Source organism: Passer montanus, unplaced genomic scaffold (genome assembly GCF_014805655.1).
Source record: "Passer montanus isolate IOZ18808 unplaced genomic scaffold, ASM1480565v1 scaffold8, whole genome shotgun sequence".
Taxonomy (NCBI): domain Eukaryota; kingdom Metazoa; phylum Chordata; class Aves; order Passeriformes; family Passeridae; genus Passer; species Passer montanus.
Window position 1 is genome coordinate 9,136,611 of NW_024373256.1, and position 20,494 is coordinate 9,157,104.

At 37.2% G+C, this 20,494-nt stretch overlaps 1 protein-coding gene across 9 annotated transcripts in view; it reads left to right on the plus strand.

The window, feature by feature from the left end:
• The window catches only part of SNX29 (sorting nexin 29), a 101,017-nt gene that overhangs the window by 67,589 nt on the left and 12,934 nt on the right, over positions 1–20,494 (plus strand). For 7 of the 9 annotated variants that reach the window (XR_005630240.1, XM_039732634.1, XM_039732632.1 and 4 more), the window contains one exon: positions 6,120–6,259. Coding sequence is in view for 8 of the 9 variants with exons in the window: in XM_039732634.1 (XP_039588568.1) it covers positions 6,120–6,259 (140 nt within the window). In the remaining variant the exon portion in view is untranslated. Of the gene's footprint in view, positions 1–3,894; positions 4,924–6,119; positions 6,260–7,199; positions 8,780–20,494 lie in introns of those variants that run through there. The other 2 variants (XM_039732635.1, XM_039732641.1) reach the window with 2 other exon arrangements.

The window sequence follows — 20,494 nt, forward strand, 5'->3', positions numbered from 1 at the left end:
AAGGGTTTTGAGGTGGGTTATTTTGCTGTTATTTTAAATTCAGCGTTGTCTTTATTGGTCTTCAGGGCATTTTCAACCAGATTAAAGAATGAAATTAGGAAAGAAAACTGCAGTGTTGGAGAGAAGCACTGAACTGAGACACATTTTAACTAATATTCTTGATAGTTATTACTGTAATATAGGCTAGTGAAAAAATGGATCTCAATTTCATGAACTGTTGTGTTGTAGTTTGCAGAATCTCCTAAATAAAATTATAGGGTAGACTGCTAATAATTTATCTGAGGAGAACACAGAAATAGTGTTTCCCTATTCAATAGCTGAGCAAGAGATGAGCCCTAGGGGTCTTGCTGCAGTTTTTTTATTGATGCATTTTAATTAACAGTTGATTCCTGACCAGTTGACAAATTAACACATGGTTGGCATATGTCTTTAAATAACAAAATATTTAGATGACACTGGATTTTATTAGCATAACACTACCAAGTTCTTTTTCTAACAGTGGCATTAACCAGAACACTAAAAAGAGATCAGTTTTAGATTAATTCTCAAGCTTTCTTTATTCTGTTGGCATATTTACTGATTAAAATGCTGCTTTGAATAAATTGGTGCTTGACTGAGGGCATTGCAGGACTGTAGCTCACACTCAGCATGTCTGCTACTGGCTGGGTTTGCAGCAATGCCTTTTTCAAACTACTTTATCTAAAAGCACTTTTCTGGTACCATTGAAATGAACCCAGAGCTGGAGATGGAAATGCATCAGCTATTTTAGTAGAGAAACACAGAGTAATAATTACAATTATGTACTAAATCTCTGTTTAAAGGAAAATAGATTTCTTTTCAAAACTGACAGTTCCTTGATTTCTTCTTTGTATCTCATCCTCTTAAATTGCTGTTTGTTCCACTGAACAGTAAATGGACAAAAAAATCTCACACTGGGATGGGGAAAATGACAATTTCATGTATTGTATCTCCTTGTTATGTTGTATAATGCTGGCCTGGTTCTGCCATACAGAATCTGGCAATACAAGTAAGATGGAAATTTTAACTTTATGTATTTTCAACAATTTTGAGATGATTTTCTGTGTAATATTGTGGCATCTGGTATATTCAGTATTGGAAACTGTACCTTCCTGAAAGTTTTATGATGCAATAGTCACTTAAGGACAGATGTACTGAAGTTATATTTTACTGTGACCTGGGCAAAGGTGTCAGTCTGTAAAGTGAATATTTGCTATATAACTTTTAATTACAAACTAGTGAGAATGACTCAGCAATTGAATATTTAATTAGCTCCCATCTCAGCTTCTGATTGCCAGCTTCATTTTGAGGTTTGCATTTGGTGCCTCGTAAATAGATAAAAAACTGATGTGATAATTTTGCTAAGACTGATTGGCCAAGACAGCAGAAAAGATGTGGCTGCATTAGAATAACCTGAGTTTATTTCTGCTTTTGCAGGTTCAACTTTGAATAGCACTACTGTCAGCTCAATTTAGGGTGGGATGCATTGTGTGGTATCAGAGGCTGATTAAAGTCCTAAAGCCGTATTTCTTTTTATTTTGTATTTTCTTTTATCTTAATTGAGTTGGATCTAGCCCTCAGCTGTTTTGTTCTTTGGTTTTGTTGTTAAAAGGTTGTTACCTTTTCCCATGTGCTACCAGCAGGAGGTTGGTTAAATGCTAAGTTAGGGTTAGAACCTCAGGAGCAATGAGTTTGATGTTGATTGCAGCAGGACCAAGCCCAGAATCTAAAAGTGTTTTATCTGTCCCTATATCATGGCAGGTAACCATGGCAATCATAGCATATCCAAAAGCTCCTGGAAGATATTTGAAACATCTTAAGTGAGCTGTCCCATTAATAATGAAGAATATCAATGTTTCACCATCTGTTCCATACTAGCAGTGTGTATAAAAGACCAGCAGTTGTGTGAAACAATTTAAACTGCAAGTGGGAATGAACTTGGTTTGTAATGAAAAACTGCAAAAGAACATGACATAAAATATGGTACATCAAGACTCTGCTTCTTGGTTTTACACCTTAACATCATCTTCTAATATATGTTGAGAGTCTCTAACTTTTCCGTGATCTATTACAATTTTTAGAGATTTGTAATTTGATACTAGCATTTTGCCATGAGCAGAAGAAATGTGGCAAATTATTAGTCAAAAAGAATCTCATACAGCATTTTGGGAGACATGAATTTCAGATTAAAAATATTTTACCAGATGTGTTTTGATGCTTCTGTAATCTGAAGGAGTTTTTTGCTTGTTAACTGAAATTTTGTGATCTCTTAATCAAAACTGTGCTCTTGGACTGTGGGGCAGTAAATTACTTTCACTGTAGTTAGTGCAGAAACAGTAGCAGCTTTATTTTTTAGAAAATATGTCTAAAAAACTTCAGTGAAAAAGTGGGTCTTTATTTAAGTACTGTTACATTATGTGTATGTAGAAACGATGAAATCTAACCTTAAATAATGTGAAAATGCAAAGGTTTCATGCAAATATATTGATAATTTTAACAACATTACTTTGTTGTCAAAGTACATTGACATCAAGTGTACGTAACTGTGTATATTGAACCTTAGGGGAAGATCTTTGCTGTTTTCTGTGTGAGTACACATACAAATATAGGCTTGTATCAACTCATACAATCACCAAAGACATGTACTAAAAGTAGGAGGTGGGTGTCACTGATACAAACCCACAGCAAAAAATTTCCCTGTATTTTTTGCTTGTAAATAAAAGTAGGTGTTTGTTTACGAGTTGGAATGCAAAGTACTACCTAGATTTCTGCTGTGGATAATTGGGCCCAATGAAAAGAAGGTTATAGGTACTTTTTTATAATTTAAGACTGAAAAAACTGGCCAGGCTTTGAGCCAGTTGTGTTTTTCTGTTACCAGTTGTTCTGTTTACTATATTGTGACAAAAACTCTTTATTACAGCAGCAGCTTGGCAGTAACAACTCTGTGCTAAAATCATTGCTCTGAGTAGCCAACCTGCTGTTGCAAAATGCACGTTTCAAGATTAAGTGCAGACCTGCAGCTGAATCATTTTGACCTTGGTTTACATTGCTTCTGGTGAGGACAACGAGCCTTAGTACATGGTACAGAATTTCATGGTAGATTGCTTGGTGTTTGTTTTACAGATCAAATTCATGTCAGAGTAAAATAACATTTTAAACTGTTTTCAGGCTGGGTTTTTATTTCTGGGATGTTCTGCCTTTTTCTTGGGCAAATGGCAGAAAAATAGCCATATAATAAGCACTAATTTGTTCAGCTGTAAACAGCAAAAAGTGCCTTCCCTCAGTATGTTCTGGCAGTCTTAATTAGAAAAGTCCTTTATGCCATTATTTCCTGTAGTCAAGGAGACTCTTTAGAGTAATATAAGGGGTAGAAACTACCTACATTCAGCATTTGGCACCTGTGTCTATAACAGAAATCCTTCCTGTGAAAGAAGATGTTTTTAGTTAAATACATTTGCAGTACAGAAGTCATACTAAAGGAATGCAGCTTCTGCTTAAGAGAAAATTTAACATAATTGAAATTATTTCAGAATTGAAAACACTGTTGTTGAAGATTTGTGACCAAAAAAACTTCAGAACTGAAAAAGTTGCTGAATGTGGTATTTACCAATGGAGGTTTCCTTGTGAAAACATACCTGACAGAAGCAATGGAAGTGGAGTGAACAAGTGCAGTGAGGGTGAGGCAGCTCTTGGGAGGGCTCTGAGCTGCCCCTGCCCTGGGAGTGGCTCATGGAGCAAAGCAGGGTTGTCCTCCCCCATGGCACAGCCTGGCAGCACCTGGGGCTGAAAGGGGCTCAGGTACCAAACATCCCCTCTGCTCATGTGGTTAAAGCTTCCAGAAACAAAGCTCTTCCACAGCCTTTTTCTTTTTCCCAGGCATCTCCCATGAGTCCATCTTGTCATCATCTCCATGCAGCAGAGAAATGTCCCTCCAGTGGGAGTGTGCTGCTTTAAATCCTCAGAGAGGAGAGAGGGGAACACAAGACTGCTCCTTGAGCCTCACCAAAGAATCCAGTGGGAACAAAAATCTTAGTGAAAAGAAAAAAAAAGTAACATAAGTGCTATTCAATGCTAATTGTTTAATTAGCATTGAAGAGCACATTTATTTATTATTATAGTTCCATTTTATGGTAATATTGTGTGTCGTCATGAGTTAAAATGTTTTCTTTAATGTTCCCAACAGCTTGTATAGGCTTCAGTTCCACTCATTTGTCCTCCTGCAGCAGGGCAGGAGCAAGCTCTGCTCCTCTCTGTCCCAGCAGCAGCTGCTCTCAGCTCTGGGAACTGGGCAGGTGACCCTGCACAGGGGCTTGGGGGGACTTCCAACACCACAGCTTTGGTGGTGTAATAAAGGAGGAGTTTCAAATCACTTGCAACACAACTGGTGTGTATGCTGCTGAAAAAATATGTGACTGGCAAAAATGAAATAGCAACGTATATAACATATAGGGGCTTTTTTATTTTCACTTAGATCTCCACTGAATTAATTTATTTGATTAATGAATACATTAATCAATTTTTCATAACATTACTGGATTGAATGAATTGTATTAATGTAGAACTGGATTGTTAAAACAGGACTGGACATCTGTGTAAGTTCATATGTAGAAAGCAAAAATAAAATGAATCTGTATATATTTTGGAATTTTGCAAATTTAATTAAACAACGTAAGCACTGCTTAAGTTTTTGAAGTCTGTAAGTATGGATGTCTTCAGCAATTTCTTACATCTTACTCTATTATGTCCCTACAATTACGTCAGATTTGTTATTCCTAAAAATATGCTTGTTCCTTGTAACTTCTAATGGGAGGGAAGAACAGAACAAAATGTCACTGAAGGTTCTAGGAATGCTACAGCAAATTCCTGCTGAACTTGAAGGAGGATCCCTGCTTTGATGGTGTTGTTCTGTTCTATCTAGGGAAGCAATAACCTTCAGATTTGCATCCCCTGCATGGCAGCATGGGCTGAACCTTTTCCATACAATGAATTTATTCAGTGTTGTCAAATGTATTTATGGTGTTTTGTTGGCGGGTTGATTTCCCCCCCCCCCCCAAAAAAAAAAAAAAACAAGAATTAATTTCAATGCCTTTTCTTACAGACATAAATAATACAGGTTGGATAGACACATCTCTTAGATATTGGTTGTTTTTGAGAGCTGTAGCTGTCTAATAATAGGTTTGGCTTTGTGCCTAAAGAACATACTGTGACATTTAAACCAGGTGAGCTGTGCCAGCCCGCCCGAGACAGAACGCTCTGGCTGAGCATAAAGCATCCAGCACCTGATGTCACTGTAAACCTGTCAGAGCTCCCTGTTCCTGGGAAATGTGTCACCTTTAGATTATAGTCCATGTAATTGTCATCCCTCACAGGGAAAGGGTTTAAAAACATGGAAGTTATGGGATGCCTGGCATCTTGCTGGTTGTGATAAACTTTTAACTTCTAGGTCCATCAGCAGAATGTGGAGTTTATAGAACTAGTCTATTTATTTGGGCCAACATAGTATAAAATTCTGGATCTAAAATGCTACAGAAACTGCAGGAAAACATTTTAATGAGAGTTGTGATGTAATATTGAAAAAAATCTATATGAAGACATCATGACAAAATAATTATTTAATAACATAAAAGTGAGGGACAAATACTTGTCCATTCTGGAGTTTGTGTACCCAACGTCTGAAAAGTATGAACTGGGGAGACATTGTGGGAGTAAGTCAGCATTTCCTCCTGCAAAGAGTGGTAATCCTGGATCTCAATAAAATTGCATAAATTGTAATGCCACAGCCTCTGTGCGGCTGTTCTGCTCTGCCTCTCTAAGATTGCAGTGGTTTATGGTCCAGAGAAGACAGATTCTGCCAGGGAGAGGATCTGACATCCTGTCAGTGGATGCTCTTGTGAAACAGGTCTTATTAGGATTCATGGTTTTCCTTTATCTTTAAGGACAGAGTCAAGGGGTTTTTGCATATTGCCAACATATTTATATAGCCATAATAACAGAGATCATCAAAAGATCGATTTTTATGCTTACCAGGACTGTTTAGTTACATGATGAAGTTGAGAAACATGTTCTTTGTGCCATTTATATTTTTTCCTCTCTATTTTTAGGATGCAAAGTTTGTGGAAGAGCGACGCAAGCAGCTACAAAATTACCTAAGGAATGTAATGAACAAAATTATTCAAACTGTGCCAGAATTCACAGCCAATCCCAAAAAAGAGACACTTATTCAGCTGATGCCCTTTTTTCTGTAAGTATCTGTCAAGTACTCAAGAAAATATTAAGGTTTTTTTCATCACAGATTATTTAAAATATAATGCCAGCATCTCCAAAATCTTTAAATCAGTGCTTTTTTAAAAATAGAAGGCTCCTGTTCAGTTTGCAGGTGCTTTTGTTATATTTAAAGAAATATATTACAAATAGAGTCTTTAAAAAATTTTATTTAAATGGGGATTTTGAATGAAAATCACAGTGTAAAGCTTTCAGAAATATCTGACTTTAAAATCTGCATACAGATCTGCATACATGCTCTTTAAACAGTAGGTATTTTAAATTTATTTTATTTGGTCTTCCTTAGTTTGTTTTGTTTTATGTTTCTGTGGGGTTTCTGTTATTTTTTAATCTTGTTTTGGGAGATGGGGTTAGAGCACTATTAGGGTCCTTACTAACCAAATAAAAAAGTCAAGCTGTTGAGCTCTTTTTAGCTGAATTTTGCAGTCTGCTGATGCATGTTTTGATTTCATTAATGTTAAAGTTGAATATATCCAGAAATAACAGTTGTCTGTTAAGAATCTCAAACCCTTTGACATACCATCACACAAAGGGTGTAATCTGGTAAAAGTGTCCCCTTTCCCTTTAAACTTCTTTCTTCATGTATTGTAAATATTTAAAACTATTTAGGAAAAAATAATAATGGAAATTTGTTTTTGAAAGTTGTGTTCTTTCACTAGTAATTTTTCAGTGTAATGGTTTTTCAGTCCTACACCTGTACAAATTATGGATAGGTTGAACACTCATTTACAATAAGTCCTCATGTGAAATTTGCTGTCCACAAGCCTCTGCACAGGGATTGTGCATCCATGCCTGTGAACCCATGGGTGGATTCATTTGCAGCTTCAAGACCAATTTCAAATGAATATGTTTCATCACAGCACACATATTTAGTTGTATTATTGCCTGGTCTTCTGCAGAGTGTGTCAGATTTTCAAGTTGAAATTGGATTTCAAGAAAGCTCTATTTATTAGAAAATGTAATAGATGAGTGGAAGAATGCCAAGATACATTTTGTGGCATTCATGAGTTTCCAATTTTTCTGTGGATTTGAAATCAATTTGATGAGACATCTTGCTGATGGTTATAAATGGTGAAGTGATGTTTGTGGGGAAAACTTCTTAAGAGACTTGCCTTTTGCTCCCTAAGAACTTATTGTCTGGAATTTGACTAAGAGCTGGAGAGATGGAAATGGTTTAAAGTTCCAGCTGAGGTGCCCACGTGTAGCTTTTTGTGGAGTGATTTAAAAGAAGTTATCTTTTACATTGTATTTAGTTTTGCTTTTTAGACAAGAGGGGGGCAAATACCAAATACATTTGCAGTTGAAAAATGTAAATGCCATTATACTCCTTCTCCTGTGTTTTAAAAAAAAATCTTAATACACTATTGTTACAGAAGTAATTGATTACACTATTTTTTGGTTCTGAGAAATGACATTTCAAGAATAGTATAATCTCCTGGCCACTTATGTCTAAAACCGGAAAGGAAAAAAATTTTCCTCTTACTCCTTAGCCCTGAACAATTGCTGTCTGATATTTAGTCTTATCTGTTTTCTAAGTGTGTAAGTAGAATTTAAATCTCATGTTTCTGTTTATTAAAAGAAGTGCCAGGTATGGGGATCTGCACGGAACAAGATTAAAATCACAATCCATGTAATGGGTTCTGCCACTGCTGCACAAGTCTGAGTGAACACCATTTCCCTGTTATAAAACCCTCCAACTCTATTTCATCTAATAAATGTAATGTAGGGAGAGATTCAATCAATTTCACAGAAAGAGCAAAGTTTTATTGAGAGCACATTTAAGTTCCAATATTCTAGGGGTACAATTTAGTTAGTAAAGCATTGTGATACAAAATAATGCAGTTATCTCTAAAGAGAGAGAATTGCTGTAAGAAATTGGCCAACACCATTTATCACCCATTCCTAAACACCTCTGTGATGCACTGCACTGCTGCTAACCCTGGTGTGGGTGTTCCACAGGTGGCAAAATACCTCTTTATTTTTAGAGGTTTTTTTCTAATTTGGCAGTTTGATAATTCTTAACACATTGCATGAGACAGTGGACTGGAATGTTCTGTGATGTCTGGACATTATGGCAGAGATTCTGTTCCTACATGTGTCTGTGAATTATTTCCTGAGAACTTTTTCTTATATAACAAGTGCATCAGCTTTCTCTCTTGGCTAGAGTAGATAGTTTTCTCTGAGATTACTAGTGGGATTCTGGAAAAATTCAGCTGTTGAGCAAAATAACCACATTCCTCATCTACAGCAGCAGACAAAATGGCTTTTTAATGCATCTTACTACTGAGATATCAGACTCTTCTGCAGCTACAGCAGCAGCATTAAATTAATAAAAAGAACCTTTCTAAAATGTGCTCCTTCTATCAGTGTCTGAAAGTGCCATCATTTCTAGGCTATTTGAACTCTCTATGGCCTTTATTATCTGAGACTCATGACCTGGCACTTCTAGGGGTTTAAAAAACATCTGAAAGAAAATGCATTTCAGTTCCACTTCAGATTTCCAACTTCTCCATTATTATCCTTCTGTAATGGATTTGGAGCTTCATCAACAGGAGACCTGAAACATCTTGGAGTCTGTGAATTATTACTTTAATCAGTTGTAACCTTTGTACTGTACTTGCAATTCTTCTATTCTGTTAGGTTTAATAATATTTTACTGTAAAACACTGTAAATACGTACAGAAATTCTGATACATTTAATTTTTCCTCTGTAGCACAAATGTATGTACAGTTAGTTGTATCTTTATCAGTGAAGGAGTAATTTCAGAACACTGAGGTATTAGTCCTAGGACTGTGCTGTAGACAGTAGTGGTACCTCAGTCTGGGGAAAAAATTACAGTCTTGATATGCATAAAAAAATCTCCAGAGCATTAGATCTGTCAGGAAGCAATGAAATGTAAAATAAAAAAAATAATTATTTGGTCTTACAGAGTTTCTTCTCACTGCAGAATTACGTGACCTGGCTTCAGTGTGCAAATGAAAAATCCCATTAAAGTTATGTCTGATTAGACATCCTATGGATAGAAATTACAGGGTCAGTTTTAGTTAATCACTTTTAAGACCTGATTGTGGTCTTAAAATATGATTGTGGTGAGCAGAACATAAGATTGATATCTCTGAGACTGATTCCACTGTTAATGAATATTGCCTAAAATTTTTGTTGTTTGTTCCTTTGGGAATTCCTCCCGTTCAAGTGCAGTGGTTCCATACAATCAGGCACAGATCTGACAAGGAAGAACATTTACATTGATCTGTATGAAATAGCCTGGAACTCTTACAGAGGAAGGAATTGCTTTTCTTTTGAAACTCACCTAACAGTTTGCAGTACAATGAAGTGATGAGTTTGCTACATTTCTTGCCATCATGGTATCAAATGCTCGTGGTGACTCGTGGAAGTGTCTCTTGTTCTGAATCCTTGTGCTGTGAACTGTCATTGATGTATTTTTCCTTTTGTCTGTCTCTACCACTTGTAATCTCAGTTTGTATCTTTTTCAGTTTTGATACTGTGTTAGCTCAGTCACAGGATGGTCAAAGAGTTTCTCATATAGTCCACTTTCATGTCTTAATATAAAAAATAGATTCTGACTCTGCTAATTTATCTGTTTACATGCTGAATAACAAATTCTTTGCAGTAATAAAATTGACATCAAAAGATAAATTTTCAGTCTATGTGGAGCAGAACCTAAATCAAGAATTAGCACTGCTGAATTAGATTGCTACATCTGCTAGCTGGTGAAGGCCTTTCTGCTAATACTTACTAAAATGAACATTTATTTGCACTTATGATTGGTTCATTATGGATAAACAAAGCTGGTTATAACAAGTACTCTTGTGTTTTAATCACATTTTTATCAATGTGAAAAATTATCACAAACACAGAGCTCCTCGTAAATATATATAAAACCAGGAGGGATCTTTGGCAACAATAATCACAATTCTTTGGACCACATTGTTGAATCTTTCTATACAAATCTTTTTATAAATTGTATAATTTCAAATGTGTAAGAAGCTAAAAGCTTTAAAAAGTAGGGAAAAAGAATTCTAGAGTTCTGTGATGGTCCAATTTTCTATCTCACTGGTTTCTGTATCATTTGTCCTAATTTTTTAAAAGAGATTTTCTTCCTAATGTCCTCATAATGGGCACAAACTGAAATGCAGGGAAAATAATAAAAACTCCTTTTTTCCCCACTGTGAAGGAGATGAAACCATCCAGCAGTTTGCTCAGAGGCTGCTGACACTCCATGCTTGGATTTGGCAGGACACAGTCCTGGGCAGCCTCAGGGATTGGCTCAGTGATCTCCACGGGTGCCTTCCCACCTCAAATCTTTGTAAATCTGGAATAGAGTCTGAAATAATCTGGTAATCTTGAGTTGTGTCTTACATCCACCCTGCAGAAAGAAGTGTTGGCCAAATTCCAGCTGCTCACACAATGTTTGTTACCTGTGAGCAAAGCAAAGTCTGGACACACTCCTCTTGGTGGCTGTGCAGAGCTCTTCAATAGGAGCAGTCCCACTTTGTTGGTTCTTTTGCATTGGCAGTGCAAATGTTTGGATAAAAATACATGCAAGAATGGTATAAACACAATTTGGTGAATGTTTTCAGCAATTGCTGTGCAAAATACTTTTTAATCTCATATTGTAGGCCACAGGTACATGCTACACTGGTTTCTAAATAACAATTTTATGTTCTGCTGAGCTGCAAAGCTGGACGTTTATTCCCTTGTGGGAGCTGCTTAAACAGATGCTTTAACAAAAGCAGGGAATCTGCTCAGTAAATCATCAGCAGGTTCTGTTGTCTGCAGGATGTATTTGAACACCAAAGGAGTCATCAGTTCTTTGTGATGATTAGAGGATTGTAATTTTCAAGAAATATGTTGCTTCCATTTCCCCTGGGTGACATTACTAGGGGCATATTTGATAGCAGAAGTTATGTTCTTTGGTGTTTTGTGTCAGTTGTCTTTGAGTCACCAAGTTAAATTGTAGTGAAAAAAAATACTATTTCCACCTCTTTCTCATTTTGTAAAATGCTTGCACTAGCTTAGAAGGTAGAATTATGAGAAATGGGACAGAGAGAGACTGGTAGCAAATTTCAGTGCCAGCCAATCAGCAACTCAAAAAAGAATGTCATCCTGGGAATACTAATCTCAGATTTATTTAGCACTAAACAGTGTTTAAAGCCAAGTACCTGCTTTTGGTCTTGCAGACAATGAAGTTAAATATTGTAGAAGAATAGATGTTTGTTCTGAAAGAACTGAAGAATTTTGGTTTGGTTTGGATTTGGCAGTTTTCTCATCTCTGTTTCAGTTGCACCTGTCAGTGTGTCATTGAGAACATTTAAATGTATATATTAGAGGTATTATGAGAGGTAAAAAGAACATTAGCTTCTGTACAATACCATTGCAAGTATTAAAATGTTGCTGCCAAGTAGAAATGAAATAAATCTTCTAGGAAAGTTACTGTGAGGCACCTGTAAATGTTGTATTTCTAGGTTCATTTTAAAGAAATTGACAATTGACCCTTTCAAAGTTAGGTTTGAGATACTTTAGAGGGATAAAAACATTTGCTCAGACTCAAAGTCAGTTACAGATTAGTGTAACAATTATATTTCATTAAATTCAATTCGTCCCCACAAGGGATAGGTGATGTACAGCAGATGTAATACAGTTTTAGTAAAGAATGAAACCTAAGTCTTTTCACAGAAACATGAATATTAGTTAAAATAATATTTTTGAATACATAGACATGAATATATTTGCATATGAAGATAGAGGTGTGACTGTGCTGTTATTGCATCTTCAGATGCAATAAGATGAAAAGTAAACAAGCAATCTCTGAAATGCTGCAAAACAATATTGAAGCAAAATAAGGAAGTTTTAAATACAATTTGGAATTGGTTGATTTCTCAAAACCTGAGCTGGTGATGGCATGACACTTGTTAAAGCCTGAGGGTGCCTGTCTGTGCATTCTGGTGAACGGAGGCAGCGCTCGGCTGGAGCATCCTGCGGGGCTGGGCCGGGCTGGTGTGGGTCAGCCCTGAGGGCAGCCCCTGCCTCCTCTGGGCACTGCTGGGCTCCTCAGCACACCCAGGCGTGCTGTGGCACAGGAAGAAGCTCTCTGATAGAGTATAGCAGGCACCCTGGAATCAAATTTACATGAACAAACTGGAAATAGCATTTGCTTAAATGTGGGACTTTTAATTAGTAAAGCACCTTCTGATGCCTGAAACATGCTAATGAAACTAATTTATTGCTATGTTAATTGATTGATCTAATGTAGAGGCATTACACAATATTTATCTTTCAGCTGAACTGTGTTGCCAAGCACTGATGATTGTTGAAGTAAAAATATCTTAGATATCTAAAGTTTGATTATCGTGTTCAGATAATGCAGGAAGTTTCAGTGCAAAAATGTGGTATTCTTTTGTGGAATTCTTGTTGATGGTAGAATTAAAATACTTGAATTTGAGTGGATTGTTTTTAACAAACATAGAGTTGTCTCACTGTTATTCTTGGGTTCTGCATTCCTCACTTTGTAACTGACAGTTTTGGTTTTAGTCTTTCATAACCTATGATGCCTGACATCAGACTTAAAAAAAGCATCATGCATGTTTTGATCTAAGTGAAATGTGAAGAAGTAGGGCAAAAATTGTTTGGTCAAAGTATATGAAAATTCAAGCTTTCATCTCTTTCCCTTCTGCAAGAATTGCCTGTTGTGTTTTGTGGTTTTGCACGTACTGAAATTGAAGATGTGTATTACATGGCATTCTTCAAATGTCTGAAATTTTTGTTCCTTTCCCTGCTCTGGGTAGTCAAGGGGCTTTGTGAATGTTAGAGGGAAAAGAGGAAAGAAAAAAATACATCAGGAGGAATAGAAACAATGATAAAATGGGCAAGAAAATGCAGGAAGAAAGAGACCTGGGATGCTTGATGTTAAAAACAAGAGGGGTTGAATATAGTAAGGACCTGTGGACAAACACTGGTACTTTAGGCTTACTAGAAGCATTTGGCTTTATACAGCTGGTTTTATCCAGACATATGAAGATGATATGATTGTAGGTTTTCATTTTACAATGGATCTATCTGGGCTTTGACAGGTGATTTGTGAAATAATTAAAGCTTTGTATGGGACATGAAAAACTGACACACATTCCCATTGATTATTCAAGTCTGTCAGGAATCATTTATTGCAACTCTGCTGGTACTTTTTACAGGGTAAAGAGCATCCTCTGATTTTGGTCTTACCCTGGGTTGTCTTGTTAAATGGTTGCAACAGGTTCTAAAATCTGTGGCTAGGGAAGGGTAGTTATCATGGCAATACCATTAATAGCGGTCACAGTCTTCAGACAGTTGCTGCAGATGGAAGTATATTCCAAATACCCATCAGCACTTAAGATATTTGCTGACTTCAACTTGGTTCTGCTGTTAGTAGTTTCACAAAAGTTGGCAGTCACCTAACTGCTCCCTGGAATTTAAATGACTTTTTTTTTGATCAGGAAGAATATTTTGCATAGTCCCTAATGATTTGCATGAGGCATATAGAATAACCAACAAGATGTGCCTTTTGTATCAAAACATTGTAATCCTTTACATGTCAGATAAAAATTAAACAAAGTCAAAATTTGGAGTCAGAATATATATTTTGATATATTTAAAACTATTTTTGTAGTTGCTGATCTTCTTATCAATTGTTAAAGTAAAAAGGACTAGAAAATCTGTTTGGTTTTCTTAGTTCTTTATTTCTCTCAGCTGCATTTCTATAGGTTGTTTCTTTTCCAGCAGGTGGTCTTATTAAATTTACCAGCAGTGCCCAATGCAAATACATTTTATTCAGGTGAAAGAATCTGTTTATATCTCTTGAAATTTTCTTCCTTTTGCCCCCAATTTCTTGCTCTCACTTGTGTTTTCTCAGTATTGCAGTTTTAAGGCACCACTGAGTCAGAAGTGTTTGAGTGTTCAGAAGTACAATTGAAAAGACTTAGTCCTGCAGGGATGGGTAATAGTGAGAGTATTACAGAAACACATCCCTCTAAGTTCACCCTAATGAAACACCTCAGAGTTGCAGTGTTCCAGGACTGAGACACCTCAAGGAAAAGGTGTTTGTCATTTTTGTCTTGGTGTGATGCTCAGTAAAGCTGGGGTGCCATTCAGCAACTCCATAATACTGAAAGGATTTATGTATTGTATTTATTGCCCCAGTATTGAGCCCTTACCATAAAAAAAAAGAATCACTTCATTTTGAAATAGTGTGACTTTTACCAATTACCATCTCAATAAAGACAGTGAGACTTGGTTTGCTCAGTTAATTGCTATGAAGTGTTCAACAGGCCTCACAAATAGGTGTTTATGAGCATATTTCCATCAATTAGATTTTTATCATGCTTCTTTATATTCAGAGTGACCTTTACAGTGCTTATGAGAAGAATAATTTAGTGCATACTGTACAAGGATTGAATACTCTCCAGTCACCACTGGAAACCTTTGAGGGCTTGTGATCTTTACAGTCACCTTGGAATAAACTTTTGTTTAATGCTGCCTGAGAAAATAAGAGTTATGTTTAAAATTACTGATACAAATGACAGAGAGGCTATGATATGATATTTCTTTTGCATGTGTAGGAATGTACAGAAAATGCTCTCCATTGCATTGGTTGAAAAAATGGGACAAAAATAGAAAGCAAGTAGATTGACAGCAAGGGTTATAAAGCACTTAGTGTGTTGCTAACTGCTGTATATTGGTTTCCTTTATAATCACACAATTTATAAAGCTCTGGAACAAATAGAGAGTATGTTGAAAACAGCCATGGTCAATGTAAGAGCAAACTTCAGTCCTATACAAAAGGAGCTTTTAACTGTGCTGTGTATTTTGTGATGTTCAATTCTCATCTGTCCTTTGCAAGGAACTGGCTGGATCAGGGTGTTATGGAATGCTTTTTACTTTTTTTTCATTGAACCACACGAATTCTATCATCACTTTCTATCCTTTTTTTCTCCAAGTTAACAACAGGCTTTGTAATGAAAGATCATTCCAGGGGATGAGTTGTGATTCTCAGCAGCACATTCTTCTTCCTTCTCCTTTGTGGATTGCCAACAAACTCAACAAGTCCTTAGCAAAAGAGAGGGTTTCTAAACTCTGCGGTTTGTGTCTCTAACATACTGAACTTGTAGCACTGCAAGAGGATATGAAGATTTTTCTGATAAAAGAACACAGAGCCAGTTAAGTTTTGTGTCATTACAGCAGTGATCCTGTTTCCTTGGTTACAAGTCACATGCACTCCCTTGTTGAAAAGTGTATTCTTTATACATTCAGGCATTTCTGTACTGAGCAGGTGTTTCTGAAATTGGTAGCAAAAAATGGGCTCTGGAGCCAGGAAAGAAAGTTTCACTTTGGAGGTTGGGCACACCATTCCTGTCAGCATATTTACAGCACACTCATGTCTGGCAGGGAGTTGCCAAGGTGGATTTGGTTAGCTAAATCAGAAACTGTTTCTAATTTTAAACACACAGAAAAATCCTACTTCTATTTTGTCCATACCTAACGCATAAACAATGGATCCAATATTTTTTAAAGCTCCTTATGCCATTTTTGGATCTGGAACAAATTTTTGCATCTGGGCTGTGAAAAGTGGAATGCTGGAAATGCTAATATAGTTAAGTGTGCAGGACTTCAAAGTCCTGCCTTCATTCTTGATAGCATGAAAGCACTTTACTGTGGGATAAGGTATGGAACAATCAGTTTACTTTTTTTTTTTTTTTGCTTTCAGCTATGTTGACAGCCATCTTTAGACCTTTTATTTGTAGTGTGGTGTGGTTGTCCTAAGTGAGTAAAAGAATAAAGATGTTCTTGTCAGATGAGCTGTATGACAGCTGCACCTGACATTCAAATATAGAATTGCAAATATAGACTGCACCTTTCTTGTAAGCACTGTGGTTTCTACCAATATTCTCACTGTATTCCCTTCTGATTATCAGCACTGGTTAGTATAATGAATTAATGACATACAGGAATAGAATTTAACCCAAGAAGATGTCATTATCATAACATGTTAAAGGGCACAGCACAGTGTCAAGATACTAGTTTAAATTAATTTATCAGCAGTGCATAAAGCAGGAAAAGTCCAGATTGCAACAGTGCAGTTGTTCACCAGTCATTCTTTTAGCTGGAGTGACTTGAGCAGTAGGAGCTTTCAAAGGTTTTTTCAGCCTGGAGGAGTGTACTGAAAATACCGAAATTTTTCACAAAATATATTTAGGAAATTAGAGCAATAGAATAAAAATTTGTCAAATACTGAGTAGGATTTGCTGAGGATTTACTGAGCTTGGGCAGTGTCACACTGTGATTGAGGTCTGGGTGGCTGAAAAGCAGAGTGAGTCAACAGGGACTTGAGGCCTATATTGTAATAAAGGAAATGTGAAACAAGGGCAAACTGAAACATGAACAGGTGAATTGATTTGAAAGAGATAACTTGATGTTGTTAATGCAGGAGGGAATTGGTTTCCATGGGGAGCTGTGAGAATGATGATTTCTGGACAACAGAGGTTTGACTCACCAGCGTAGACCCAACTTAGCTCAGGAGTTTGTTGAGAGAATAATTGGGCATGAACAGGAGCAAACAATAGCTGGGTTTTAGTGGATAACAGTGTTGTGGCTGTCAGTATGAATTATTATAGAAAGAAAACTGGAGAAAGTAGGGTATACAAGAATAAATGAGTTGAATAAGAGTAGAGGAGTGCTGTAAAATGTAAATAGGAGCAAGAGACTGAATGAGACAGTTTGGAGGGATTGAAGAGAATGTGCGTTAAAATGAGGTGAAAAATGGAAAATAGTGGAAAAGAGTGTAAAAAAAAAGAGTGCACGTACACAGGATTTATTTTACTGCATTTTATGCACACATAGAAACCATTTAATTAGAAGGGTATTGGGATTTTCTTTCATATTTCAAAATAGCAATGGTAACTGAACTAGCAACCAAAGGTGTTCACCATAGGCATAGAATTTACTGTAGGAAGGTATTTTTTCTTCTGAAAACAAAACTTGAAAAAATTATACATGAGTGATTCTGGTATTTTGGAGTAGTCTCACTGTGTATAAAGATGCAGCTCCAGGTAGGATCTTGGGGTGAGAAGGTCTGGGGCAGTGAGCATTCTGCATTCTGTGCTGCTCCATGTACAGAGCAGTGTAAGTGCCTGGCAAGAGCAGATCCCTGTGCTTGGGTTATGTGACCAGCTTGCTGGGCATTCAGTGGACCTGTTCTCTGTGTGCTGGGACAAAACTGCCTCTCATCCTTTAATCCTCAGCTCTGTAAACTTCCATTCTCTCAGTTTCATAGCCTGGATATGTCTTTGTGAAGCGCTTTCAGCATAATTCAGGATGATTTTTTTAAGTACTGGAAACTTTGAAAATGCACAGGCAATCGTCTTCTATCTTCAGCTTCATTGTCTGCATACTTTACAATCAATTTTTGCTCATGTAAACATTCAGGAGATTCTAAGGTAATTTATATGTTGATCCTCTCCATTCTCATCCTGAAACCCTAGAATCTGGATTTCCTCATTAGGAAACAATTTCTTTGTGCAGTTCTAAAACTCTGCTACGACTGTTCATTGATATCAGTGTTAGCAGATATGAAATGATGAAATGTGCATGTGTGGGGCATACACAAATACTCACAAAATCAAATCCAGGTGGCAATTTAATAATACTTACAATGCAGATATTTGTGCTACTGTCTGTGTCAGTTGACAGTGCTCATTCTCCAGGCCTAAGGCATGAGCTCTGTGGAAGGACATAGGGAGGAGGTCCATGTGCCTTGGAGAGCCAGCCCCGAGGGGACAGGGGACCCCTGGGCAGGGCTGTGCTTGGCTGGAGCACCTTGGCACCTTGGGCTCGCTGTGGTTTTGCCTTTTAGCTGTGGCTGCTGCTCAGTCAGTGCCAGCTCAGCCCAGAGCCTCAGTGTGCCTGGCAGCCCCGGTGCCCAGTGTCCCCCTGGGCTGGGATGGGTGCTCTGTTCTGCAGCTCTCTGCTGGGCTAAGGGGCTCTTGGTGCTGTGTTTGTCTCCAAAAGCAATGCCATGGTGTTGTACTTAAATGCATGGTTTTGTTCTCATGTAAAATAATGAATCAAGGGTTGCAAAGCATAACCATGAAAACTGTCAAATACAAATCAATGTCTGTAAACCTGCTCTCCATTACCCTCCTAGTCTGCACCTGATCACTGACAACTGTAGAGCATTGACATGGAAATTTTCATGTTTGAAAGAGTTTGACATCTCTACAAGATGATAAAACCTTTCCTAGTGAGCATATAGAATGTATTTCCACTTGAATAGCTAGGAAATATAACAGGGCATTTTGTTTCTTCTTCCCTTCAAATAATAGTAATTATTAAAGATTCAGATTCTTTTTTGTTCGTTAACAAGTATACATAATTTGTAAAGTAAGCTAGCTAGTAAAAGTAAGCTTTTACTATCTTTGCAATTGTCTAATTATTTCCTTTTACTGTGTAAACCAGTTTCTGGCATGATTGAGTAGAATTCTTTAAAAAAGATTGCTTCAGCAATACACCTAATTTAATGAAAAAGAGTTTTATTTTCTGTGTGTTATCCTTTTTCTACTAAGTGGTACTAGACATGTCTGGACAGTTTATTTCCCAGTTATCCTCTCTGTCTGTAACAATTTGCTCCATTATTCTGCTGGAATTGACTTTTTCAGAGGAGGAGAGCACAGAGGAGTTTGCAACTCGGTCAATCAATAGCTGAGAATGTGCTAAAATGCTGGGAGTGTAAGCAAGTGCAGATGCCTCTGTGTTCTTGCTGTCCTTGCTGCATGACAGTGTCTACCTTCTAGCATGTGGGACCTCTCATACTTTGAACTACCAAAGCTGTATCTTTTTGTCCCTTTTCAATCAAAGTCCCCAAAATTAATAGAATGTTTTAAAATAGGCACAGAATTTGCAATGTAAAAAGCTCACAAACACATAGAATTTTGCTGCATTGTAATACATATTTTGATGTAGCATCCAGGTCATCAAAGAGCACCAGACTGGCCAAAAAAAATCAAAGTGAATATTCTAATTTAGTGTGAAGATAATTTTCTTCTCATTATATTTTTTAAGCTGCTGAGCAGGTGAGAGTACACTAAATTGCCTCTGTAGTGACTGCATAATGGGACATGTGGATGGTAGGAGCCATTTACTGCATAGTTGTTCAGGACTGGCTCAGGTGCCTCACTGTGTCATGTGCACACCCCACAGACACCTCTGATGGAGCTGTATAATGTTCTTTTCACAATATTTGCCCTTCTTGAGCCAATTTCCTGGCCTTACCCAAATCTACATGAGTTCCCTATAATGAATTTGTTATTTTTAAAGCTTAATTTTTGGCCTACTAAATCCTGCAAAACAGTTTGTAATATTTATTCTACAGCTGCATTTAAACTAGCTGATCTATAATTGCTTGTTAAGTTTCTCTTTCTGGAGCTTATTTTAAGAAAATTGCCAGCTTTAGATATTCACAGTCAAATCTCAGCATATGAAGATTGCATAACAGCCAGTTCAGGAGATGTATTTTGGAGAGCCTACAGGTAGGGGAAGGGAACCATCTGCAGGTCTCTGACAGAAAACAAGTTTCCAGCAGAAAGTGTTTTGAACACTGTTGATGTGAACATGTTGTTTTGTAAGAAGCCATCTGGCCAGCCAGAGCAATCTGTGTGCAAGTGCAGATGGATCTGGGAGCTGGGGATCCAGAGCCCTGAGCTCCTGCTCCTTGGGACAAGGGCCTGGGGACCCCTGGGAGGATGTGCTGACCCACTGCCCCCAGGGAGCCTGGATCCCACACTGAGCTCCTGTGGGAATGGCACAGTGCTGGAAGGAGGAGAAATTCCTCAAGTTCCAGGGTGCAGGTCGGTGTGATGGCAGCAGGGCTTGGGCAGATGGGATGCTGAGCTTCCCTTATCAATAAGTTCTCATAGCCCACTACTCTTCTAGTGCTGTTTTTGGAAATTGGAATTTGAAATATACAGCTGAAGAGGGAATTATTTCTTTAAATATATGTTCACAGAATGAATAGAAACTGATTAATGGAACTGAAAGAAACCAAACAAAATAATACCCTATTTATCATATATATTGTATTTATAATATATTTAGAAGTTGCATAGCATGCAACTGTGGCACTTAGATGTTTTTGAAGCCATACTCTTC